At 41.8% G+C, this 19,904-nt stretch overlaps 2 protein-coding genes across 2 annotated transcripts in view; one reads left to right on the forward strand and one right to left on the reverse strand.

Annotated features, from left to right (window-relative positions):
- Positions 1-9,287, reverse strand: part of obsl1a (obscurin like cytoskeletal adaptor 1a) — a gene marked incomplete at its 3' end in the record, with an annotated part of 12,583 nt that extends 3,296 nt beyond the window's left edge. The window contains exons 1-18 of the mRNA XM_079336534.1: positions 8,859-9,287; positions 6,647-7,923; positions 6,121-6,390; positions 5,539-5,799; positions 4,970-5,275; positions 4,436-4,702; positions 4,071-4,346; positions 3,594-3,708; positions 3,292-3,452; positions 2,903-3,175; positions 2,535-2,810; positions 2,144-2,419; positions 1,769-2,044; positions 1,397-1,672; positions 1,037-1,306; positions 681-947; positions 340-609; positions 7-248 (exon numbers count right to left, since the gene is read on the reverse strand). Of these exons, the coding sequence (XP_079192660.1) occupies positions 7-248; positions 340-609; positions 681-947; positions 1,037-1,306; positions 1,397-1,672; positions 1,769-2,044; positions 2,144-2,419; positions 2,535-2,810; positions 2,903-3,175; positions 3,292-3,452; positions 3,594-3,708; positions 4,071-4,346; positions 4,436-4,702; positions 4,970-5,275; positions 5,539-5,799; positions 6,121-6,390; positions 6,647-7,838 (5,274 nt within the window). The 5' untranslated portion in view covers positions 7,839-7,923; positions 8,859-9,287. The remainder of the gene's footprint in view (positions 1-6; positions 249-339; positions 610-680; positions 948-1,036; positions 1,307-1,396; positions 1,673-1,768; positions 2,045-2,143; positions 2,420-2,534; positions 2,811-2,902; positions 3,176-3,291; positions 3,453-3,593; positions 3,709-4,070; positions 4,347-4,435; positions 4,703-4,969; positions 5,276-5,538; positions 5,800-6,120; positions 6,391-6,646; positions 7,924-8,858) is intronic.
- The window catches only part of LOC306818407 (sodium/potassium-transporting ATPase subunit alpha-1), a 39,653-nt gene continuing 26,053 nt past the window's right edge, over positions 6,305-19,904 (forward strand). The window contains exon 1 of the mRNA XM_079335973.1: positions 6,305-6,400. The gene's annotated coding sequence lies outside the window, so the exon portion shown is untranslated. The remainder of the gene's footprint in view (positions 6,401-19,904) is intronic.

Consider the following 19,904-nt stretch of genomic DNA (forward strand, 5'->3'; position numbering starts at 1 on the left):
CTGGGCCCGGTCATGCAGGGTCTCACAGCGGTAGGTTCCCCGGTCGGCCAGAGTCAAGTTCTGGATGCTCAAACTGCGTTTACAGCCATTCTGTGATAGGCTGTGTCTTGGACCAGGCTGGATTACCACTCCTTGCCTCATCCACTGTACTTCTCCTGTCTCAAGGCTGATCTCTGTCTCCAAGGTGGCGTCGCCAAACTCTTCTGCCATTACAGCCTCCATCTTCTTTGTAAACGTGACCTGGGCCTCTAACATGTGTGAGAAGAGACAGAAGGATAGATTTTAAGGGACTGCTGAAAATGCACCACATCCCATCTTTTTGTCAGGAAATGATCATACCGTTAACTTTGAGGCTTGCTTTGCTGATTTGTCCCTCGGCCTCTGCTGTAATCTTCGAGCAGTCCAAAATCTGACACTTTTTGATCACCAAGGTGTGACACAAGCCATTCTGGTTTGCCTGGAAACGATCACCCAGGTTGATAGGCTCATTATCCATGAGCCAGACCAATTGCACATCCTCAGGGGAAACAACGCACTTAAATGTGGCATCTTCTCCTTCAAGAACGGTGGTGTTGTGAAGCTCAGTCAGGAACTCCACTACTCTAGGCACTAAAAAGACATAATAGAGATTAAGAACCTCTGTCCTCACCTCAACAAGAAAATCTCAGTCCAACACTTACTTTCTACTCTCAGCATTGCTGCAGTGCGATCATCCCTGGACTCGCAGGCGTACTCCCCAGAATCCTCTCTGGTTAAACGGTGGATGGTCAAGCTTCGCTCAACTCCATCTGCCCGAATGGTAAACCTTCTACTTGGAACAACCTCTTCGCCATTCCTTAGCCACTGGACATCTGCTTTTGGCTTGCACACCTCACAACGAAGAGTCACCATACCATCAGCATGGGCCACAGTGTCTCGCAGAGGACTCACAAACTTGATTCTCATTTCTGTGGCAAAAATGCAAAGATGGCTTACGAGCTCGCACTGAAATATTGTACAGCATTTTGGGATATTTAAAGGAAGCTGAAATGTTCACCTTTCACGAGCAGGCTAAAGTGTATCTGGTCAGTGTTCACATCACAAGTGTACTCGCCAGCATCAGAGCGCCTCAAAGGGTTGATAGTGAGAGTACGCTCATAACCATCAGTGAGTGCTCGGAAACGCTCGCCTTCAACAGACGACCAGTCTTTCAGCCATCGCACAAGAGCACTTTCTTTGGACACATAGCTCGTCAACGTCACACTCTCTGCCTCATACCCCGTCACGACAATGTCATCCTGCTTGTTTACAAATGTTATTGGAGACTCTGATGAAAGAGACGAGACATCCCAAGAAGGGTTAAACTGCAATCATATTGAGATTGAAATATTGGGAGGGTTCACTAAGAAATTTTTACCTTGAATCCTGACAATGCTAATCATCTTGTCATCCACTGCATCACACACATATTTCCCAGAATCTGATGGCTGCACATTTGAGATGATAATTTTTCTCAAGGTGCCGTAGGTCTCAATACTTGTACGGGAGTCTTCGGAAAGCAGACAATCATTGAAGTACCACTGAACAGGGGCATTGGCCCGGGACACTTCACATGCCAGGATTAGGTCTTCCCCTGCCATCATCTCTTGGTAGTCAGGGTCATTTGAGTTACCCACAATTCTCACTGGAGGCTCTAAAGTCAAGGAGAAGAGTGCTTTAGTAGTGCTTTATTAGAACAACATTTTCGAAGCTAAACCTTTCATTTGAGATTCATGAAAACAAATCCTACCTTCTACTGTAACCTGGAAGCTGATGCTGTCATCTCCAACATCCAGGAAGTACTCTCCGGAGTCTCCGATTTCAGTGTTTAGGATGACCAACGAGCGGAAAGCACCTTCTTCTTCTTCGCAAAACCTTTCATCCCCCTCAATACGACAGTTATCCTTGTACCACTTGGCTATGACATTAGCTCTGGACAGCTCACACTCCAGCACAATGTCATCAGAAATCAGAGGTTTTAGATTTGTCTTAATCTCTGACTTTCTTAGGATCTTCACCGGAGGCTCTGATGATGCACAATCACATATTGATTCTCAATAGTGGTCTTTGAAATTGTGTCAAGGGGGAGAAATAATCTTAAAATCTTTCATTAAATGCCACTTACCTGAAACTTTGACCTGGAAATCAATTTTATCATCTACAGCATCACAGGTGTACTTCCCAGAATCCTCTGGGGTAGGAGAGTGGATGGTCAGACGGTGGATCAGTCCGTCCTCTGTGATGGTGACATTACTGCTCTCTTGTATTTCTCTGCCATTTAGCCACCACTTGACTTCAGCACTTGGCCGGGACACCTTGACCTCCAGCACGATTGGTTTGCCAGTTAAACTCTCCAGTTTATCTAGCATGTTTTTGGGACGAGTAAGTGTCACTGGGGGCTCTGAAACAAGGCAATATATAACAAGGTTATTTGAGGGAGGGTCCAAATAATCCAAACCTAATTGGTTATCCATTCATCATGATGCTAAATTGTCCGCCTTTCACCTCAATCTTACCTGTAATTGTCACAAGGAAGGCAACAGAATCATCTTCAGTGTCACATATGTACTCCCCTGCATCATCCACATTGGTGAAAGGTATCACCAGCCTACGTTCGGCCCCATCCGCCTCCAGGATCAAATTATGACCCTCCTCTACCTCCAGGCTGTCCTTGTACCACCGGACAGGGGCATCGGCCTGGGAGATCTCACAGCGGAGCTCCAGCCTCTCAGGGGCCAAATGAGTCAATTCCACGTCAGATTCACTGGGGGAAATTATTCTTACGAGTGGTTCTGGAGGAGAAAGCGGATAGTTGGAAATCTTTATAAAATGCCTAAAAGGTTTTCAGTGTGGTATAAAAAAAAAGAAAAGAAATCTGTCCTACCCTTGACAGAAAGCTGGAAGAAGACAGAATCTCCATCAGTTTCGCAAACATATTCTCCACCATCCTCAACTGAGCCAGAAAGAATGGTCAGCCTCCTGTAAGGACCTTCAGATATCAGCTGGATCTTGTTGCTTTCCTCCACCTCTTGGCCGTCCTTGAACCAACACACCTTCCCACTGGATCGCGACAACTCACACTGCAGGTGGATCTCCTCTGAGACGTAGCCCTCCATCACAATATCATCCTTAGGTTCAACAATCATCACTGGAGGCTCTGTGTTTGAAGTCAGAGGAAACAAAGTCATTCATCAAGGAGAGATGTTCTACTCTCTCTCACCATTGAATATATGTTTTTAAACGTGACTCAGGTAAACTGGGACATCCATATACCTTTGACATTGACAGTGAAATCCATGCTGTTGTTTCCTGCTTGGCAGGTATAACTTCCAGCATCTAAAGTCTCTGCAGAGCGAATGATCAGCCTCCTCATGGTCCCCTCTGCCTGCAGAGTGATTTTGTCACTGGGCTTCACCTCACAACCATCCTTATACCTGTGACATATAAAATACATTTTTTGAATCTGCATGTGGGAAAACAACAATTCAACAACCACAAAATGAATTCTTGGGAATAAATACAGGTAAATGAATGAATGTAAAAACAGCAAAAGTAGAAGCACATGTTCATCTTACCACACAACTTCAGCGTCTTCTGCAGAGACATGACAGAGCAGCACCACAGGGTCAAACTCCATGGTGCTCTTATGGAGTTCCTCCTCTGGGACTGGAGTAAACTTCACAGGGAGACCTGATGAAAACAGGAGGAGTCAGCTGCTGGAATAAGAGTGGTTTAACTAATCTCCCTCGAATCAGAAATATTTTTCTGCAATTTAGTTTAATCATAAAAACAATCCTGGATGAGGTATTTGTGGTTATTTGGTATTGGCATTTGTCGTAAAACAACCTTACAAGGTTTTGCGCTTCCTGTACAGAAGACCAGATGAAGGAACCCATAGCACCAACACATTTGTAACCAAACACTACACAAAATGAACCAGCAGACAAGATACATTTGTGTTTTTTCTACCAAAGAATTCATATGCATGTGAACATTCTTGAATATGTAAAAAAAAAAAAGAGTAACACTTTTTCCTTAGAAACACTTTATACCTGCAACATCCACGTTGAATTTGATGACATCTCCAGAAGTTTCACATGAGTAAACTCCAGAGTGAGATGCATCAGCTGATTGGATCACAATTCTCCTCATGTTCCCATCTGCTTGGATGTTAAGGCCATCGGTCACCTCCAGCTCCTTGCCATCTTTAAACCAGGATACTTTTGCAAAAGGGTGGGAGACTTCACAGTAGAGCACAATAGCATCACCGTTGTCCACCCTTTTTTTGCTGTCCAAGTCTGACAGATGACTGAATGTTATGACAGCAGCTGCAAAGAAGTAAACCCAAAATCAACCACCAAAGGAAAGAATCCATCGCATGTTAAATGTGACAGAATAGAAAGATTCCTGCACCTACGTTTAACTCTGAGCACAGCTGAATCCCTGACTCCGTTGGCTATAAATGTGACCTCTGCTGTGTCCTCTGTTGTCCCGGTTTCATGGATAACCAATGAGTGCTTTGTTTGGGACTGTTGTACTGAATATCGGCCGCCATGCTGCAGTTGAGCACTATTTAAGAACCAGGTTCCAACCATTGTTGCAGACAGTTCAATGGAGAAGTGGGCATCTTCTCCTTCCACGACTTCACAGCCTTTCAGGTTACATTTAATCTTAGGTCCAGGAACTAAGGAAACAATAGAATTTTAAATGTACAAATAAAATCAAAACCTCATTGGAGTTTGAAATGACGTGAATGTTTAAGCCTTCTTTGGCAAATGTCAACATTTACATTAAATGGCATCTATCATCAGCATGAAAGCCAGCACTTCATTATCTTTCATTAGCCAGTACCAACCTGTAATTGAACTCATATAAAGGAAGAAGATGATCTATTTACAATAAAATACAAAGAATAACATGTAAATTTCTGCTTCACAGCTATCTTCCTTACCTAGATGGACAGCTTTGGGAAACTCCACATGACCACTTCTCCCGTACTTGTTGATGCAGCAAACACGGAACCGGTAGTCGCCTTCACATGGCACGCTGTCACCAGCGACCTCAGCTGTAGTCGCAGTCTCCGAGGTGAAACACTTCTGCCACTCTTGGGAACCAACTTCCTGTCTCTCCACAACAAAGATGGATCGGGTGGAGGTCTGGCTGTTGGGGGCGGGCACCCAGGTAAGCAGAGCGCTGTTGGGGCGATCCACGTCCATTTTGACTCCGACAGGGCAGATAGGAGGGCAATGTCTCGTGGCTGTGATACAAAAAGGGAAAAGAAAATAATGCTTACAAATGATTAAACTAAGTAGATCTGTTTGATGAAATAATACAAATCTACATTTCATCATCAATCCTATTAAACTTTGACTTTCAACAATTTACTTCATTAAAATTTGGGATATTTGTCTACATAGGACTTTCACTCCCATGACATCTGAGAAATATTTACAAAACCTTTTGTAAACCAATTCTGTCAAAGTGGGGACAATCATATACATGATGGTTTCCGGAATTTACCTTTAACCTTGAGACGTGAAGAGGTCTTGGAGCTTCCTGCGACAAAGGTCACTACCCCTGAGTCTTGATAAGCCACGTTGACAAAGACCAGAATGTGAGTTTTTCCGAAAGACTTCAAGATCGTTTGATGAGTCTCGTGCAGTTTCAACCCGTCTTTAAACCAGTGGATGTCCATTTCGTCGCTTTCCACTTCCACGCAGAACACAGCGTTCTCACCCTCCAGGACCTCCAGCTTTCGGGGAAGCTTACGAATAATTGTACCTGTAAGTAGAAATTATTTGCATTGTATAGTCAATTTATTTTAGTGTCAAAGCTGTAGTTCTTGGTTTTTTTTAGGTTATAGTAAGTATTTGTAATTGTGACATTTTAACTGATTACCTAGAGATAAACATGATCAACATTTCCACTGATCTTTGGAGATCATAAGCTCTTTATTCTCTGTTAATGCATTTGATATGCTGAATAAAAATGTCTGATTTACGTATCTGAAACCTCACAATGTAATGTAAAGTCAAGTCAAAGTTATAGCCATTATAAACTCAGTGAATTATCTTCATTTTAGAAATATGAAGTACTAAATACCTTTCACTGACAGCTCCGCAATACTCTTTGCTCCATCTGGCATCTCACAGAGATACACTCCATCGTCGTCCGTCCCAACATCATGGATGGTCAGTCTCCGTCTGGTTCCTTTCTGCTCCATCCCGTACTTACTGCTGGGCATCAGCCGCTGGTCCTCCAGGTACCACGCTGATGGGATTGACTCATCAGGGACCTCGCACTCCAACACAGCCACATCCCTCTCCCTTACCTCCACGTCTTTTAAAGGACACCTGAACCGCACAGCTGGGCCTAAAAAAAGGTACATTTATATTAAAGTGTTGATGTTTTTTAAAAAAGATCTGCCCTCAGGTAATGGCTTAAAGTTTTTTTGAAGTTTAACTTACACTCCAATGTTTTATTCAAACAAGACTTGGACAGAAAACCCCAAAGTTCAATTAGCCAACTAAATACAATTTTTATGTTACTCCTCAGAAAGTTTTTTATCAAGTTTTTCATATTGTAATGTAAAATGGGTTATACTTGCAAGAAAACTTGGTTCTCTTACCTTTCACAGACAGGTGAACAGCGCTGAGTGTGTTTCCAAGAGCATTTGATGCTGCACACACATACAGTCCTGTATCCTGCACTTTACAGTACAGAACCTTCAGTGTGTAGTAACCCTCTCTGTCCTCAAATACCAAATGACGCCTCCCGGGCTCAAGGGGAACCCCATCTTTCTTCCAAATAATTTCAGGCTTAGGCTTCCCTGTTACAAAGCAGCGGAACTTAGCGTGTTTCCCCTCTGCCACCGCAAACTTCTTTGCTTTAGAAACGTTGACTGTTTGCTCCTCTGTAAGCCTTGACAAGTTGATCCTCCCACCCCTGTGCTTTGGCGACCATTGGCTGCTCGCTGGACCATTTGAGGACTTCTTACTGTCCTCCCGCTCCGGTACAGGCACAACAAGCAGGACGGCACCTGCCAAGGCCTCACCATGGCAGTTGGTGGCCCTGCAGGTGTAGACCCCTTTGTCTGGCATGCGTGTCCTGTAGATTTTGAGTTGGAACCAGCCGCCATCTTGATTGTTCAAGCTGAAGTGTGCACTCTCAAAGATGTCATTCAACTTCTTCCCGTCTTTCTCCCATGTCACCTCTGGAAGAGGAGTTCCCCAGATTTTGCAGGAGAAGGCAGCATCTTCTCCCCGATCCACCCTCAGAGAGAGAGGCTTGATGAGAAATCGAGGTTTTTCCTCAGAAGTTAGATCCTCTTCCCGAGCTTCAGTTAACTTGCTGTTCCACCTGTGCTCTCCATTCACCCCCACTCCATTTGCTCTCCTATGTTCACCATTTGGCATTGTACAGTAGCCATTCAGGTGTCCTTCGAGCTCACCATTGTCCTTTGTTGGCTGCGTCACACCATTAACTGCTAATTGCCTTTGCCCCCCATCTTGTGGTTGGGCCTCTCCTTCCACTTTCAGGGAGGCTGCGGCGTAGGTTTCACCTATGCTATTTTTGGCCTTGCATATATACTGGCCAGCATCCTGCAGAGTCACCCCAGTAATGGTTAGAAGGTAAGCTTTTCCCTCCTCAGAGAGCTTGTAGTGTCCGTCAGACAGGATCTGGACACTTTTACGCTCCCAGATCACATCAGGGCGAGGGTCACCATCAATTTGGCACCTTAGTGTTGCAACTGTGCCGCACTTTGCCACTATAGGGCGGGGATAGCCTAAAAGACGAGGAGCTCCTCCAAAGATATCCATGGCAATGTCTCCTTCTTTTGGGTTTGAATGAAGAAATGTCCTAATTTTCTAGTTTGCCTTGATTATAGCCTCTTTTGTGAAATAGCTGTAAGATAAAGAAAAGTACGGCAGTCAACTTTCACTGCTATGCTGAATCAAACAATGTTAAGCCTACGTTTTGACAATAAGTCCAAACTTGAACAATAATTTCCAACTTCATATTGGATTGAGTAAATGGTTGTCATCTATACCTCTGTGTGTACATCTAACCTGAGATGATTCATTATAGAGAGACCTGTATTGACATGTTTCAAACATTCCAACTTCTTCATGGTGTTGTCGAGGCTTAACTGAGCTTCAGTTGGCTCTTTATCACATGCTTGGTCGTTTATTGAAGTAGTTTTTCTGGCAAACATAAACCACTCTCACTAGTGTCTCAGCTGGTGCTGTAACTCATTGAAGAGTGTATTTATAAAGTAGTATGTCCAAAAAAAGACACCAGTGACCGTGTTTCACATAGCACACACCTGCAATCACGAAATAATGCAAAACTGAACCATGACTATGAAGGTTTATTCTCTGATGGGCCCACTGCCCAACAGAACTGTTGTATTGCTTAATATGTAAATTATATAATCTGAAACTTGGAGAATGAGTTTACTGATGTATTTTCTATGTTCTAAATAGTTGCGTTATTGTCATGTATGCAGTCCGATGACTCTTGATTAAGACTGTTTGCATTCTCACAGCTTATGGCTCATGCTAAACCAACCAGAATCAATCTCTCATGTTGCAACCATCTTTCTTTGGGTATTAAGAATAGCAACAGTCCCTGCTGTTTGAAGCACCACAGCCCTTATCCAAACAGAAACAGCATGGATCGTTAGTTGTATACGGTCAGTCTTTGAATGAAACAGGCTCAGCTCATGGCTCATTGATAGATATTATTCTGAGATAGAAGATGGACAAATTGTAGCACCTCAAACAATATAAAATATCTCCCGTTGTCAAGGTAACAGAGCAGCCAAAGGATAAACTTACCGTTACTTTGAGTTGACTTTAAATCATTTTGTAATTGTAGTGGTGTTGCTGTCATCAGTTAATTTGTGTGACCTTTGGTCCTTCTTCACAATTTTTCTTTTTCTTGTAGAAATGCCAAATATTGGTTCCCTTGATCCGTTGAACAGTCATGAAGCCTGAGAGACCCCTCAGCTCTTGCTCCTCTGGTGTGGTTTGTCGTTTATTGATCTGGTACAGACTCGGTACACCTCCTGGTCACTGAGAGTTAAAGCGAGTAAGACAAATGAAATCTTCTGTTCACCCCTGGTGGCCCACAATAATAGTTCCAATTCTTGGTTGTCTCCTCAGTTTGGCGTTGGGTTACAGGTGGCGGGGAGGAATATGACCAAAGTCTTTCAGCAGAGTACTTAGTTCATGCGTCAGCTCTGATGCAGTCATTGTCCAACAGCCTGAGAGTGAGAGAGGGGGTTGGAATGGGGGGTGGAGGGGCATTAAATGCTTTCGCAGCTGCTGCCACTGCGAGCCACTACCTAAAAATACCGGCAGTTTCAATGACAGCAGGTCAGATAACGTTCGGCCCTCCATTCACAGACCATGGCTCACTAAAGATAGAGGAGAGGCTGCGCTCTGCTTTGGATCTCCCGGCTCATTAGATATCCTGAGTTAAAGTGTATAAAAGAAAGGACACTCCAGTTGCTGGGACTCCTTGAGTCATTCTGAGCCATAAATAGGGTCAAACTAGTGTCACATCAATGTAAGAAAAGGACATTTGGAGAAGGTAATTTAAGAAACAAAGTGAAACACCTAAACAACCTAAATATAAGGAGATGTAAGCATTTCGAAAATTATGGTACTGTTTGTTGTATTTGATTTTTTAAAATACATATTTTAAGGCTTTATGTCAAAACAACATAATTCAGTCAAACAGGCACATTTTTAGAAATTAAAAGCAGATTGTTTCATTGTCATTTCCTCAAGCAAGTGGTTGTACTTGTGCAGTCAACAGACTCCTACAGATCTGGTGTTGCATCCGGTGTTGACAGTTGCCGCCTGCATTCTCAGACAATAACGCTCTCTTCAAGTGGACTGTTTTGGACAACCAAAGCCACTGATAGACGCTGCAAATGGTTATCCCAGACATGTGACCTTCAGTGCCTTAGCATACTATCTTTAACACAGATGTATTAAAACAAGTACCTAGAAGAGACACTAAGAGATGTTCAATCATTTCTAGTTAGAAGAAACTGAAATAGCCTCTGATAACAAGCCCCTGTTCTAAAACAATTTGCTAAATGAATAGCAGAGTCATTTGAAGGACTGACACCACAGTAGTGATTCCATTTAAAGCTGCTCGTACCTCTGACATCCATGCAGTCATCCCTGCAGCTGTTAGGTACGATGACTACCACGGATCAAAAGCAAAGCAGCACTCTGTGTCATGAGATTGGGTTTCAATATCAAAAGCTGAAGAGGATTGACAGAAGCTTCAGGCCTTTTAAATGGACGCCAATCCACCCTGTTTTGAGTTGAGGAAACCTTTACAAGTTGAATGAAGCTCTTGTCAGAAATTAAGAAATCATTTTGCTTTCATGCCTTTTTTCAGATTTTTAGGGACAAAGAAGTATCAAATTCGTCTTAGTAATTGGGAATTTTAATGTAAAAAAGCAAAACTGAAAGTTCACTTTATCCAGAGTGCGTCCATCCTCACTGTATGTGAACTGAGTGGTGTATCAGACACAGGCAGTCCGCTGCTTCTTTCAGGTCAGGGCTGTGCTGAGGAGGACAGGCTGGATTGAGTTAAAACAACAACAAAGCATATTTTTTAAATTTATGAGTAGAAACAAAAGTATAACTATGACATGAAACCTGAGTATGATTTTTTTTTTTTTTTTTACTTTTTTAACTAGTTGAGGAAGGTCTTTTGAGTGTAATCCCATTTACGTCATTGTCCAGCAGATGGGGCTAGAGGTTTATTCAAACTGACCCCTTTTTCATAGTCAGCATAAACTCAAGTGACTCTGTATTAAAAAAAAAGAAAAGAAACTACATTAAGGAGGCTTACTTTGAAAACCCACAACTCTGACCTTCCCAAGGGAGGGGGCAGGATATTTTCCATTGACAGCCGGCGAGGCTATGCAAATGCTTACAGCGATGAGGTCTTCTGTGTGAAGTCATTCACTGGTAACATTTAAAGATTGTATAAATGCACGCGATGTGGCTTAAAAAACAGTGAGCAAAGGACATAATTGACCTGTGAAATGTTTAATTAACGGATAGATTAAGGAAACTCAACTTTATTTATATAGCAAAGAACAGTTGATGGGAAAGGCAGATTAGATGAATGGTGCTGAAGATAAGCAGAGAAGATTCTACTGTCCTTTTGCCATGCAATCAATACTTTTCTATATTATCTTATCAAGTGGAAAGTCTGCCTTTTAAACCTATGAAACTGTTTTGGTCAGGGGGAAAAAACTGTCATGACCCCAGTGACCAGAAGAAGCATGTTAAAGCGCACGTACACTCTTGAATGCATAATTCTATCCCTCCATGTTTCACTTGATCTCTGCTGTGAAAGTGAGGTGTAAATGTATACTGATTAAAAAAGGGTGAGGTAGAGAGGTGGGAAATGATAGGAGGGGGAAAAAAGGCATGCAGAGAAGAGAATAAAGATCAAACATTCCTGTCAGGTGACCTCTGACATTTTGGCTCCTCCTTCTTCTCCCTGCAACCTGCAAGCATGCTGGGAGAATCAACAAGGGATTCTGGGAAAGACAGGAGGAGGGCTTTTTTTAAATACAAATAACATCTGTGTGTGAGGCAGAACGAGGAATGAGAATAATTTGATCTCAGATTAATCAGTTTTCCTGGATGTACCTTTGGTAAAGCTTGCAGTGCTTACATCTTAATGTGGGAAAAGCAGCTTTTTTTATTGTATTTTTGGAAGAGGACTTTCCTGGTTTGGACTTTCTGTGGAACATCTTCTATTTGTGGAGACAAGAGTCTAGGAGGCGTAACAGTTGATCTTAGTTAAATAAGCTACCTGAATTCAAAGTGTGAGTGAAAATGGTTTATTTGCATTTCAAGGCAACATTTAGTCATTGCTTCTCACATATCTACTTTTGTAGTTGTTGATAAAAGAACAGAACAGACAGAAGAAGATTTTAAACTTTTGAGATTTCTATGATAATACCCCCAACTTGTTGCACTGGTGGCCATGTGGCCAATATACACAGTCTCCAGAAGCATCCTGGGTTCAAATCTGACCCGAGGCTCCTGTCCCGCAATGTGTCTATCCACCTCCCTATCTCTGCAATAACGCCATAAAAAGCCAAAAAAAACGGCCCCCAGATTGATTTGGTTCCCCTCATTGTCACAACACCCTCCCATCTTTTTCACCTCTGCTGTGATTAATCTTGTTGATCTCATAAGACTGTTTAGTCAAATATATCAATATTCCAACCTTATCATTTGTACTCTTCTGACCTTGAAAGCTTAGACATCACAGAGTGATTAAACTTGTGACCATTAGGCTACAGCAGAGTCTCTCTAATATAGTCCTCCAGTCATCATTTCTTATATTGCCTTCTCAAACGATCATCCAGTCCATCAATTTAAATTTCCCATTGCTTATTGTTAGTCTGCAAAGGCGGGGCAACAGTTGAGTGTGTTTCAAAAACAATAAATCCTTGAATCTCTTCAATATCAAAGATTTGTATCTACATCCTTCAAATTGAAAATGTGTTTATTCTGTTAACCATTAATCAAAAGTTGCAGTATATGACTGAGCTCACAGCAGGGGAGGGGAAGATCTCTCAGCCGCCAGCGTTACTCTAAAACTCTCCACACTTTGTTTTGTGTGTAAACTCAGACCCGTATTTTGTGTTCTGCCTCGTGAAGCAGATACTGGGGATTTGGCCTTTAAGCCCAGCCCCATATTGTATTGGTTTTAATAATGAGACTCAGATGCTGTATTGGATAAATATTGTATTACTTTTCTCCATCAAAAGCAGATGTAGGGCAACCTTAAAAAACAAAGGCTCCCTGCTGAGACGGCACATACAAAACCAGCTGAGAGAGGGCAGAAGAAGAATGTTCTGCATTTACTTTTATCCGACAACAGACAACTGTGTCGACCAATCGGCTTGCAAGTTCACATAGAAGTCATCGACTGCTATTCTGAGTTATCTGTTTACAACCTGATGTGATGAGGACAGGGAACATTCAAGACTAGAATCTGACAAATAGGTTGAATTTGCTTTGTTTGTTGAGGCCAGCTGAAAGAATGCGCATTTGGTCATTTAACTGATAACCACATTACTTTAAACCAATTCTTCTATTTGTAAACAGAACAACATTTATCCATGTTATATAATTAGCTATTTGTAATTTGGATTGATTTTAATGAGGAAATGTTGAGGAATGTTGTCTAGTTAAGGTAGATCTCATGTTTTGCTTCCTGAAGTACTGATGGGTTTGTCTGTATGCATTTTACATATTGAATACTACAAAAACTCATGAGAGTCATGCAAGGACATGGAGGTTTGTGGTGAGCTGATGGAGAATCGATTAACTTGATACATCTTGGTGTCCTGGAGAGTAGCTGTTATGTCTAAAGAGACGGGTTTTTGGATTCTCCTGTGCCCCAGGCTGAATGCTGCTGCGTTGGAGTTTTTGCAGAGAGTCAGTGGGTTGCTTCACCCTGAGACTGCAAGTTGCCTGAGAGGAGGAATCTCATTGTTTTATTTCCCTTTGTGCCAAACATCATTTGAGAGTATTTCGCCTTCAAGCCGGCAAAATGGCCTCATTTATGGGAACATTAGTGGCGGTTTTTAATCTGAATGCTGTGCATTACAAAAATACACTGTTTGTATTCAGTCTTTTCATTCCTATGGCTTAATATTATACTATACTGGTATGTTCTGTTGCTAAGCAAAGTCTGCTGTTTCTTGCATTCAATTAGAGCCACATAATGTACAACGGGCTTTAGCTGCAGATGTTCTTGTAAATTACATACGATCACTCACTTACACACACACACACACACATACACACTCACACACACTCATAAGGATGCTGCAGCAGATGTAAGAAATGCAGCGGATGATGTCACATCACTGGGTCGCCGCTGGCAATTATCTGCTGTACACATTGACCCTCTACTTTAGATATTGTTCCTCCTTTGACTCTTTCACACCCTCACTTCCTCTCTCGCCTTTTTGTTTCTCTTCTAAATCTTTCTCACATTTTCCACATTTCTTTGTTGTAGATTTCAGAGAAGAACTTGTTTTAGTTGTGTACAGTATTGGATATGTGACTGAAGGTTGCAGGATGGTCTATTTGTGCTTCTGGGCAGCATATGTGGAAGTACACGCCCACCACTTGTCAATCACAAGCTCACTAACACTCATGAACAGCTGCTCATTGTGAAGCCTATGCGGTTAGTGTGCCTTAATTAACTGATGTCTCTAATTAGTGGCAGGTTATCTCAGAAATAATCATCTGCGTGAGACGGGGAATAATTAAGGAACGGCAGCGAGAAATGTGACTGATGCAAGTGTAAACGGTTAGCCATGCATAGAGACGTTTTCCAGCTTTCAGCCTTTAACGTCCAAGGCAAAATTCCTTCGGGACTAAATAAAGAAATCTTGAATCTTGAATCTTGAAAAACAATAAAAGAATGAGACATGTACATCTCCCTTGAACGTTAAACCTTTTATACCATCCTGGAAAAAAAAGAAAAGAAAAAAAACAGGCTTTAAAGGGGGCCCAAACTGTCCTTATAACGTCATCTCTCATGAATTAAAGGGATACTTCACCCATTTACATGAAGCTGTGTATCATTAGAAACATGGTAGTAGTGTTGAATGGTCGTGAATCCAACCATCATTTTGCCCTGAGACGAGAAAAACGTGTTTTTCTTTGCTTGAAAGTTTTCTTCATGTGATGCAAAAAGCGTCATATTGCTCTTCTCAGATAGCTCCGGAGAGGCGAGATAATGACGGCGTGAAACTCCAGCTTCCTCTTAGAGACACACACGAGCGCACACACACTTGGTTTCTCTAATACAGTCATCCCTGCCATGTTTTAATGCTCTTGACAACACTCGAAGAAAAAAAGCTAAAACACACTCACACACATCCGGAGATTGTTTTCTGATACAATCTCATTGCCTGGCTGTGTTTATTTGGCAAAACAAAGGGATGCACTACAAACAACCTGGACAGACTTGACAATGAGCCTCACCCTATAAGGCTGTTTCTAAAAACATCCTCAGCCCCTCCTGCTATCTGATTGCCATGGTTACCGAACACCTGTCACGTGCAGACACACTCGGCCTTAAATTAACAATATTGAAATAGCAGTTTGGCAGAGAAGCTACGGTCTCAGTCATTTTCACCTGCAGCAGCCACCCGTCTCCGACATCTTGATATTCAAGTTACAACAATTTAACATCATGAGGTTCTGTATCAATTCTGTTCCTGTAAGGAGTAGTGACACCCACATCACTGATTCTATAACCACATGGGTGTGTGAACTTGTTGTCCTTTGAACTCAAATCCCACTGCAACACTAAAACAGATGTTTGAGAAGTTTCTCACACTAGTTCTCATAAAAAGGTCAAAACCAGATAATGTCTTTTCAAGTGTTTTCTCTCTTGCAGCTCTAACTGACGAGAGATGTTTTTATTTCAGGAAAATCATTACATCCGAATGAGATGACAACTATTTGTACTTCAGCATTGGTTAGACTTAACCTGTTTTTTCTTAGATTTTCTTGGATTAAGCAAGCGCTCTGTATTTTTCTTCTTCTTGGATTTGAAATCCTGAATGGGTAGCAGCAAAGACGTGTTGCTGCGTCAGTGTAATGAATGGAGGACTGAATAGAGTACTCTTCCCGATTGAACTTTCGCTAAGCTCCACTTAATATCTTAAACCCACTTTAGCAGCAGAGGTAGATTAAATAATGTCAGGAGCAAAATCCTTCTCTGAAGTTGTACAATAAAGAGAAGTGTATGAGCTTCCAGTCAGGTTGTTCTTTCTATGCATGCCTGTGCACCATGTTTCCTTTACTTGACAACTAAACCACTAGTGACATCCTTACTTCAGTTTAGAAAAGATATCCAACTCTGGCTTGAAACAGGACTGTTTTGGTGGTGCATGAAGCTTTTAGGATTGTTGGAACAATATAACAAAAGCTGATTGCAGCAGATTATGGTGAATATCTATTGAATGATGCATGCTGGGAAATATAAGATTTTATACTCAGGCTGGCTGTGACATAAGGAGTTTAGTTATATCTTCCTTTTAAAACATGTTATTGTTATACTCCCAACTGTTGGGACTGAAGCTTTCATACTTATTATTTGTCCACCCAAAATAGTCATCATCACAGTGCCATGTCGTTTCACTTTCACTTGATCTGTGTACCCGAGAGGCAATGTGTATACAGTGTATACATGAGACCTGGACGGGCTGCTCAAGTATATTTGCCAAACCCTTTTATTTTGAAGCTCCTTATCCGTCTAACATTACCACGTTCAATGAACTGATGTGCAAACTCTCCTCGCTCTCTTCTTCGTGCAGGTGATCAGACACAGGAAAAGTGAGTCACCTTTGTACGCTATTTAAACAACATTATCTCTAATGATAGGTTTTCAGCTAATGCAGCCTAGCAGGTCATGATAACATTCATTAACTCGTTGATGTGAAATAGAAAAACAGAGTCTTTCAGCCCGATGAATCAGCCACTTTACAAGCTCTTTTTTACAGGTTCTTGAAGCATTGTGTTCACACAGGAAGAAAAATAGCAGCTATTAATTAGACCATGATTGACCTGTTTACATAACAGGTTGCACGTGCTTGCTATATTAAACTGTAGCAGCTCTGTGATTCATCGCACACATGGATAACTAAATGGCAGAAAGTCAGAGCCGGGTATGAAGCGTTATGTAATGCAAAATCAGAGCACGTGTGCTCGATCGAGTAAATCGGGTGCAGGGGGAAAAAATCCCACATTCACTAAAAAAGATTTACATGTTGGAGCGTTTGTGTGTCAGTGTGTGTGTGCAGATAAGAGCAGGCAACTCGGAGTGGCAGATTGATGCAGTGAAATGTCAGCTGCCCACACGGTACCACATGCTGTGCTGCTTGTCCACATCAGCGTGCACTTTTGTGTGAGTGTGTGTGTGTGTGTGTTGTTGCTTCATTCACAAGAGTGTGTAAAAGATGGACAGGGAGACAAACAGATGGGAGTCGAGCTTGAGAGACAGCAGGGTGGATAGAAAAAATCTATACGAAATGTCAGAACACTTTGATTTATCATGTTTGGTAAATACTGTTTGTTTCTCATGAAAAACTCATGAGAGCATCTTTTGTCTGTGAACATTTCCCCTCAAACGACCACATAAATACATCCAGCTTTCAAATGTGAGAGCATCACACAAATCCCGCCTTGATAAGATGAATGGGTTTTTCCAAAAACAAGGCTTTTCTGACACAGCTGACCTGCAGCGTGCTTAATCCGCAAACATTCATATTTTTGAGTCATCTAAAAAGAGATGAAAATCAATAAATGATCATATATATATAATACAGATTCACTCCATAAATAATTGACTGTTGTATTCATAAATCTAGACCCTAATTATGAAGCAGGATAAAACTATTGATCACGTCCGACCCTGCAGACGGATAAATAGTGTTCCAGGAAGTCTCAGTTGCTTTGACGTCATGATCAAATAAAAAGCAAAAAAATAAATAAATCATGAAACGATTTCCACAAAATATGGACACAATAAAAAAGCTGAAAATCAGACACCAATGTAATTATTTCCTTGGGCTGATTTTAAAACACAAAATGTCATCATAAACGTACGTTGGGGTCAGTTTCGATAAAATAGACACATTTCTCGTTCATAGTCAACATGTTCTTTGTTGGGTGGCAGCATCATATTATAGTGACCAAGTGGACCAAGTCTAAAAATTTGGTCTGGTAGCTTGAAGGAGGCCAGTTCACTTCCTGCGGACTGCCATGGTGCCCTTTAGCAAGACACAGGGAGTGCACACTGTTGGATGCCCCCTCCCTCTGACAAATACAAAGAGATAACATGGGCTAGACTCTGAGTCAAGAATTATACAGAAAACCACAACAGATGTTTATAAAATCTTGTTCTTTGTTCTCAGGCTCGCTAATCTCACGATCATATGGATGTCCCTAATCCTAGGAACACAAACACACAAAACAAACACACACAAGCAAACACACATATTAGCCGAACTTGTTCATGCATGCACGTCAGTCAGACTGTCTACTTTTCAGGCTAAAATGCTGCAGTCCCTCTATCGTCTGTGTATTTATGTCACAGAGTCTTCTGCTCGAATTGGTTTGGAAGATGGGTCGTGGATTGTTGTCATGGCAACTAAATAATGGGGTTAAGATGGCGAGAGGTGTGTCTGCGTGTCGGGAGATCTTTTCGAGTCTGTTACGGCAGCAACAATGACTCTCCATGCGCTCTTGGGGAGGGGAGGGGGGGGGGTGCACCACAGTAAATCCATCCCTCCAGCTCCGTCATTGTTAAGAACCCAACATCGGGCCCTCAGGCTCCGGAGAGAAATACATGCTCCTCAGGGTGCCCGTGTACTTGTCATGATTGAAATCCATGCTCATGTTGTTTCCCGCCCGTGATCAGTGTGATATACCAGTGGGGCGTCAAGTGTAGTCTAAACCAAAACTCAAGTCTTTTTTCAGCAGCAAAAGCTGAGAGGGAATCTGGGAAATGTTTTACTTTGCATCCAGCGTCATATTGGCCCCTAGAGGCAAATCCATTTCCATTCCTACCAGTGAGTGTATGTTAGAGCAATCCATCTGCTCTGTCCTTGTTAAGATATCTCCCTGAGGGCCCCTATGGCGCAAATCCTCTCCTTATTGCACTTTCACCAGATATCTGTAGAGGAAAATATTAGCCCGTGATGCTGATCCTCCAGGATACTCTGGAGGATATCTTTCAAAACTCATAAAAGAAAAGCAGAAGGGAGAAAATGAAGGAAGTGATCATGCCTGCTAACTAGCTCAGAACGTTCTTCAGCAACCAAGTATTATTCTCCATGGCTACAGGCATTTCAAGAAAATTTTTACGAGGCTTTAGGTTCAATTTAAAACAGAGCGCCTATTGACAATGCAGCAGTCACATTATATACAGTAATCGTCACTCTCCTTCTGCATTCTGCAAAAAGTACTCTGAATCTGCCAGGAGGAACTCCTGACTACCCAGACTTTTTTTCAGAAGTTTTCTGTATAAAAGTGTAATTGCCCTACATAATAAGACGATAGTCTTGAGACAAATGCACACTATCCTTATATTGATATCAAGACAAATTTTATGCATATTTAGCTGCACACACGCACATTCCTTTATGCCTCCTTATTTCTACTTTTCTATTCCTTACTTGCACACAAATATACACATCGCCAATCCTGCAGAGTGGACAATACTCCTCGACATGTGTATACCTTGCGTGAGACCTTGTTGCTAAGCAACAATTGGCCATGTCAGAATGTTCCTGGATGAGAAATCCGACTTTGATAGTGTGTGTGTGTGTGTTTGTCTTACTTTCTAATAATACTGTACTGGGGTCATAAGGAAGTGTTTGACTGGAGACCATCAGAGGAGGGAACATGAAGACTAATATTTGTAAAGTCTTTCCACTGTGTTACGATTAGTTTCAAAGTTCTGATGCACTTGTCTTTGTGGTGCAATCTCTATTGTTCTGCTTGTATTCTGCACACCCAGACATCAAACAGTCACACTAAGCCTGTCCTCTCTGGAGAAATCTAGTTCTCTGTTCAAAGAGTATCTCTGGTAAATCTCCTGAACAAAAAAGGCCAGACTGTGTACGTAAAAGACTTGACTTACTTTCACAGGCCGGAACAGTCGTTACCTTAACCACAATTATTTCACATCTTACCAAGTAGCATCACTTGAGTCCAAGACAGATTTCCTTGAGCACACCTTTTTATAATAAATCTAAAATCACAGCAAGTTTATAGGACAACACAGTCATGATAGGA

Source organism: Symphodus melops (assembly GCF_947650265.1).
Source record: "Symphodus melops genome assembly, chromosome: 23".
In the NCBI taxonomy this organism is placed as follows: domain Eukaryota; kingdom Metazoa; phylum Chordata; class Actinopteri; order Labriformes; family Labridae; genus Symphodus; species Symphodus melops.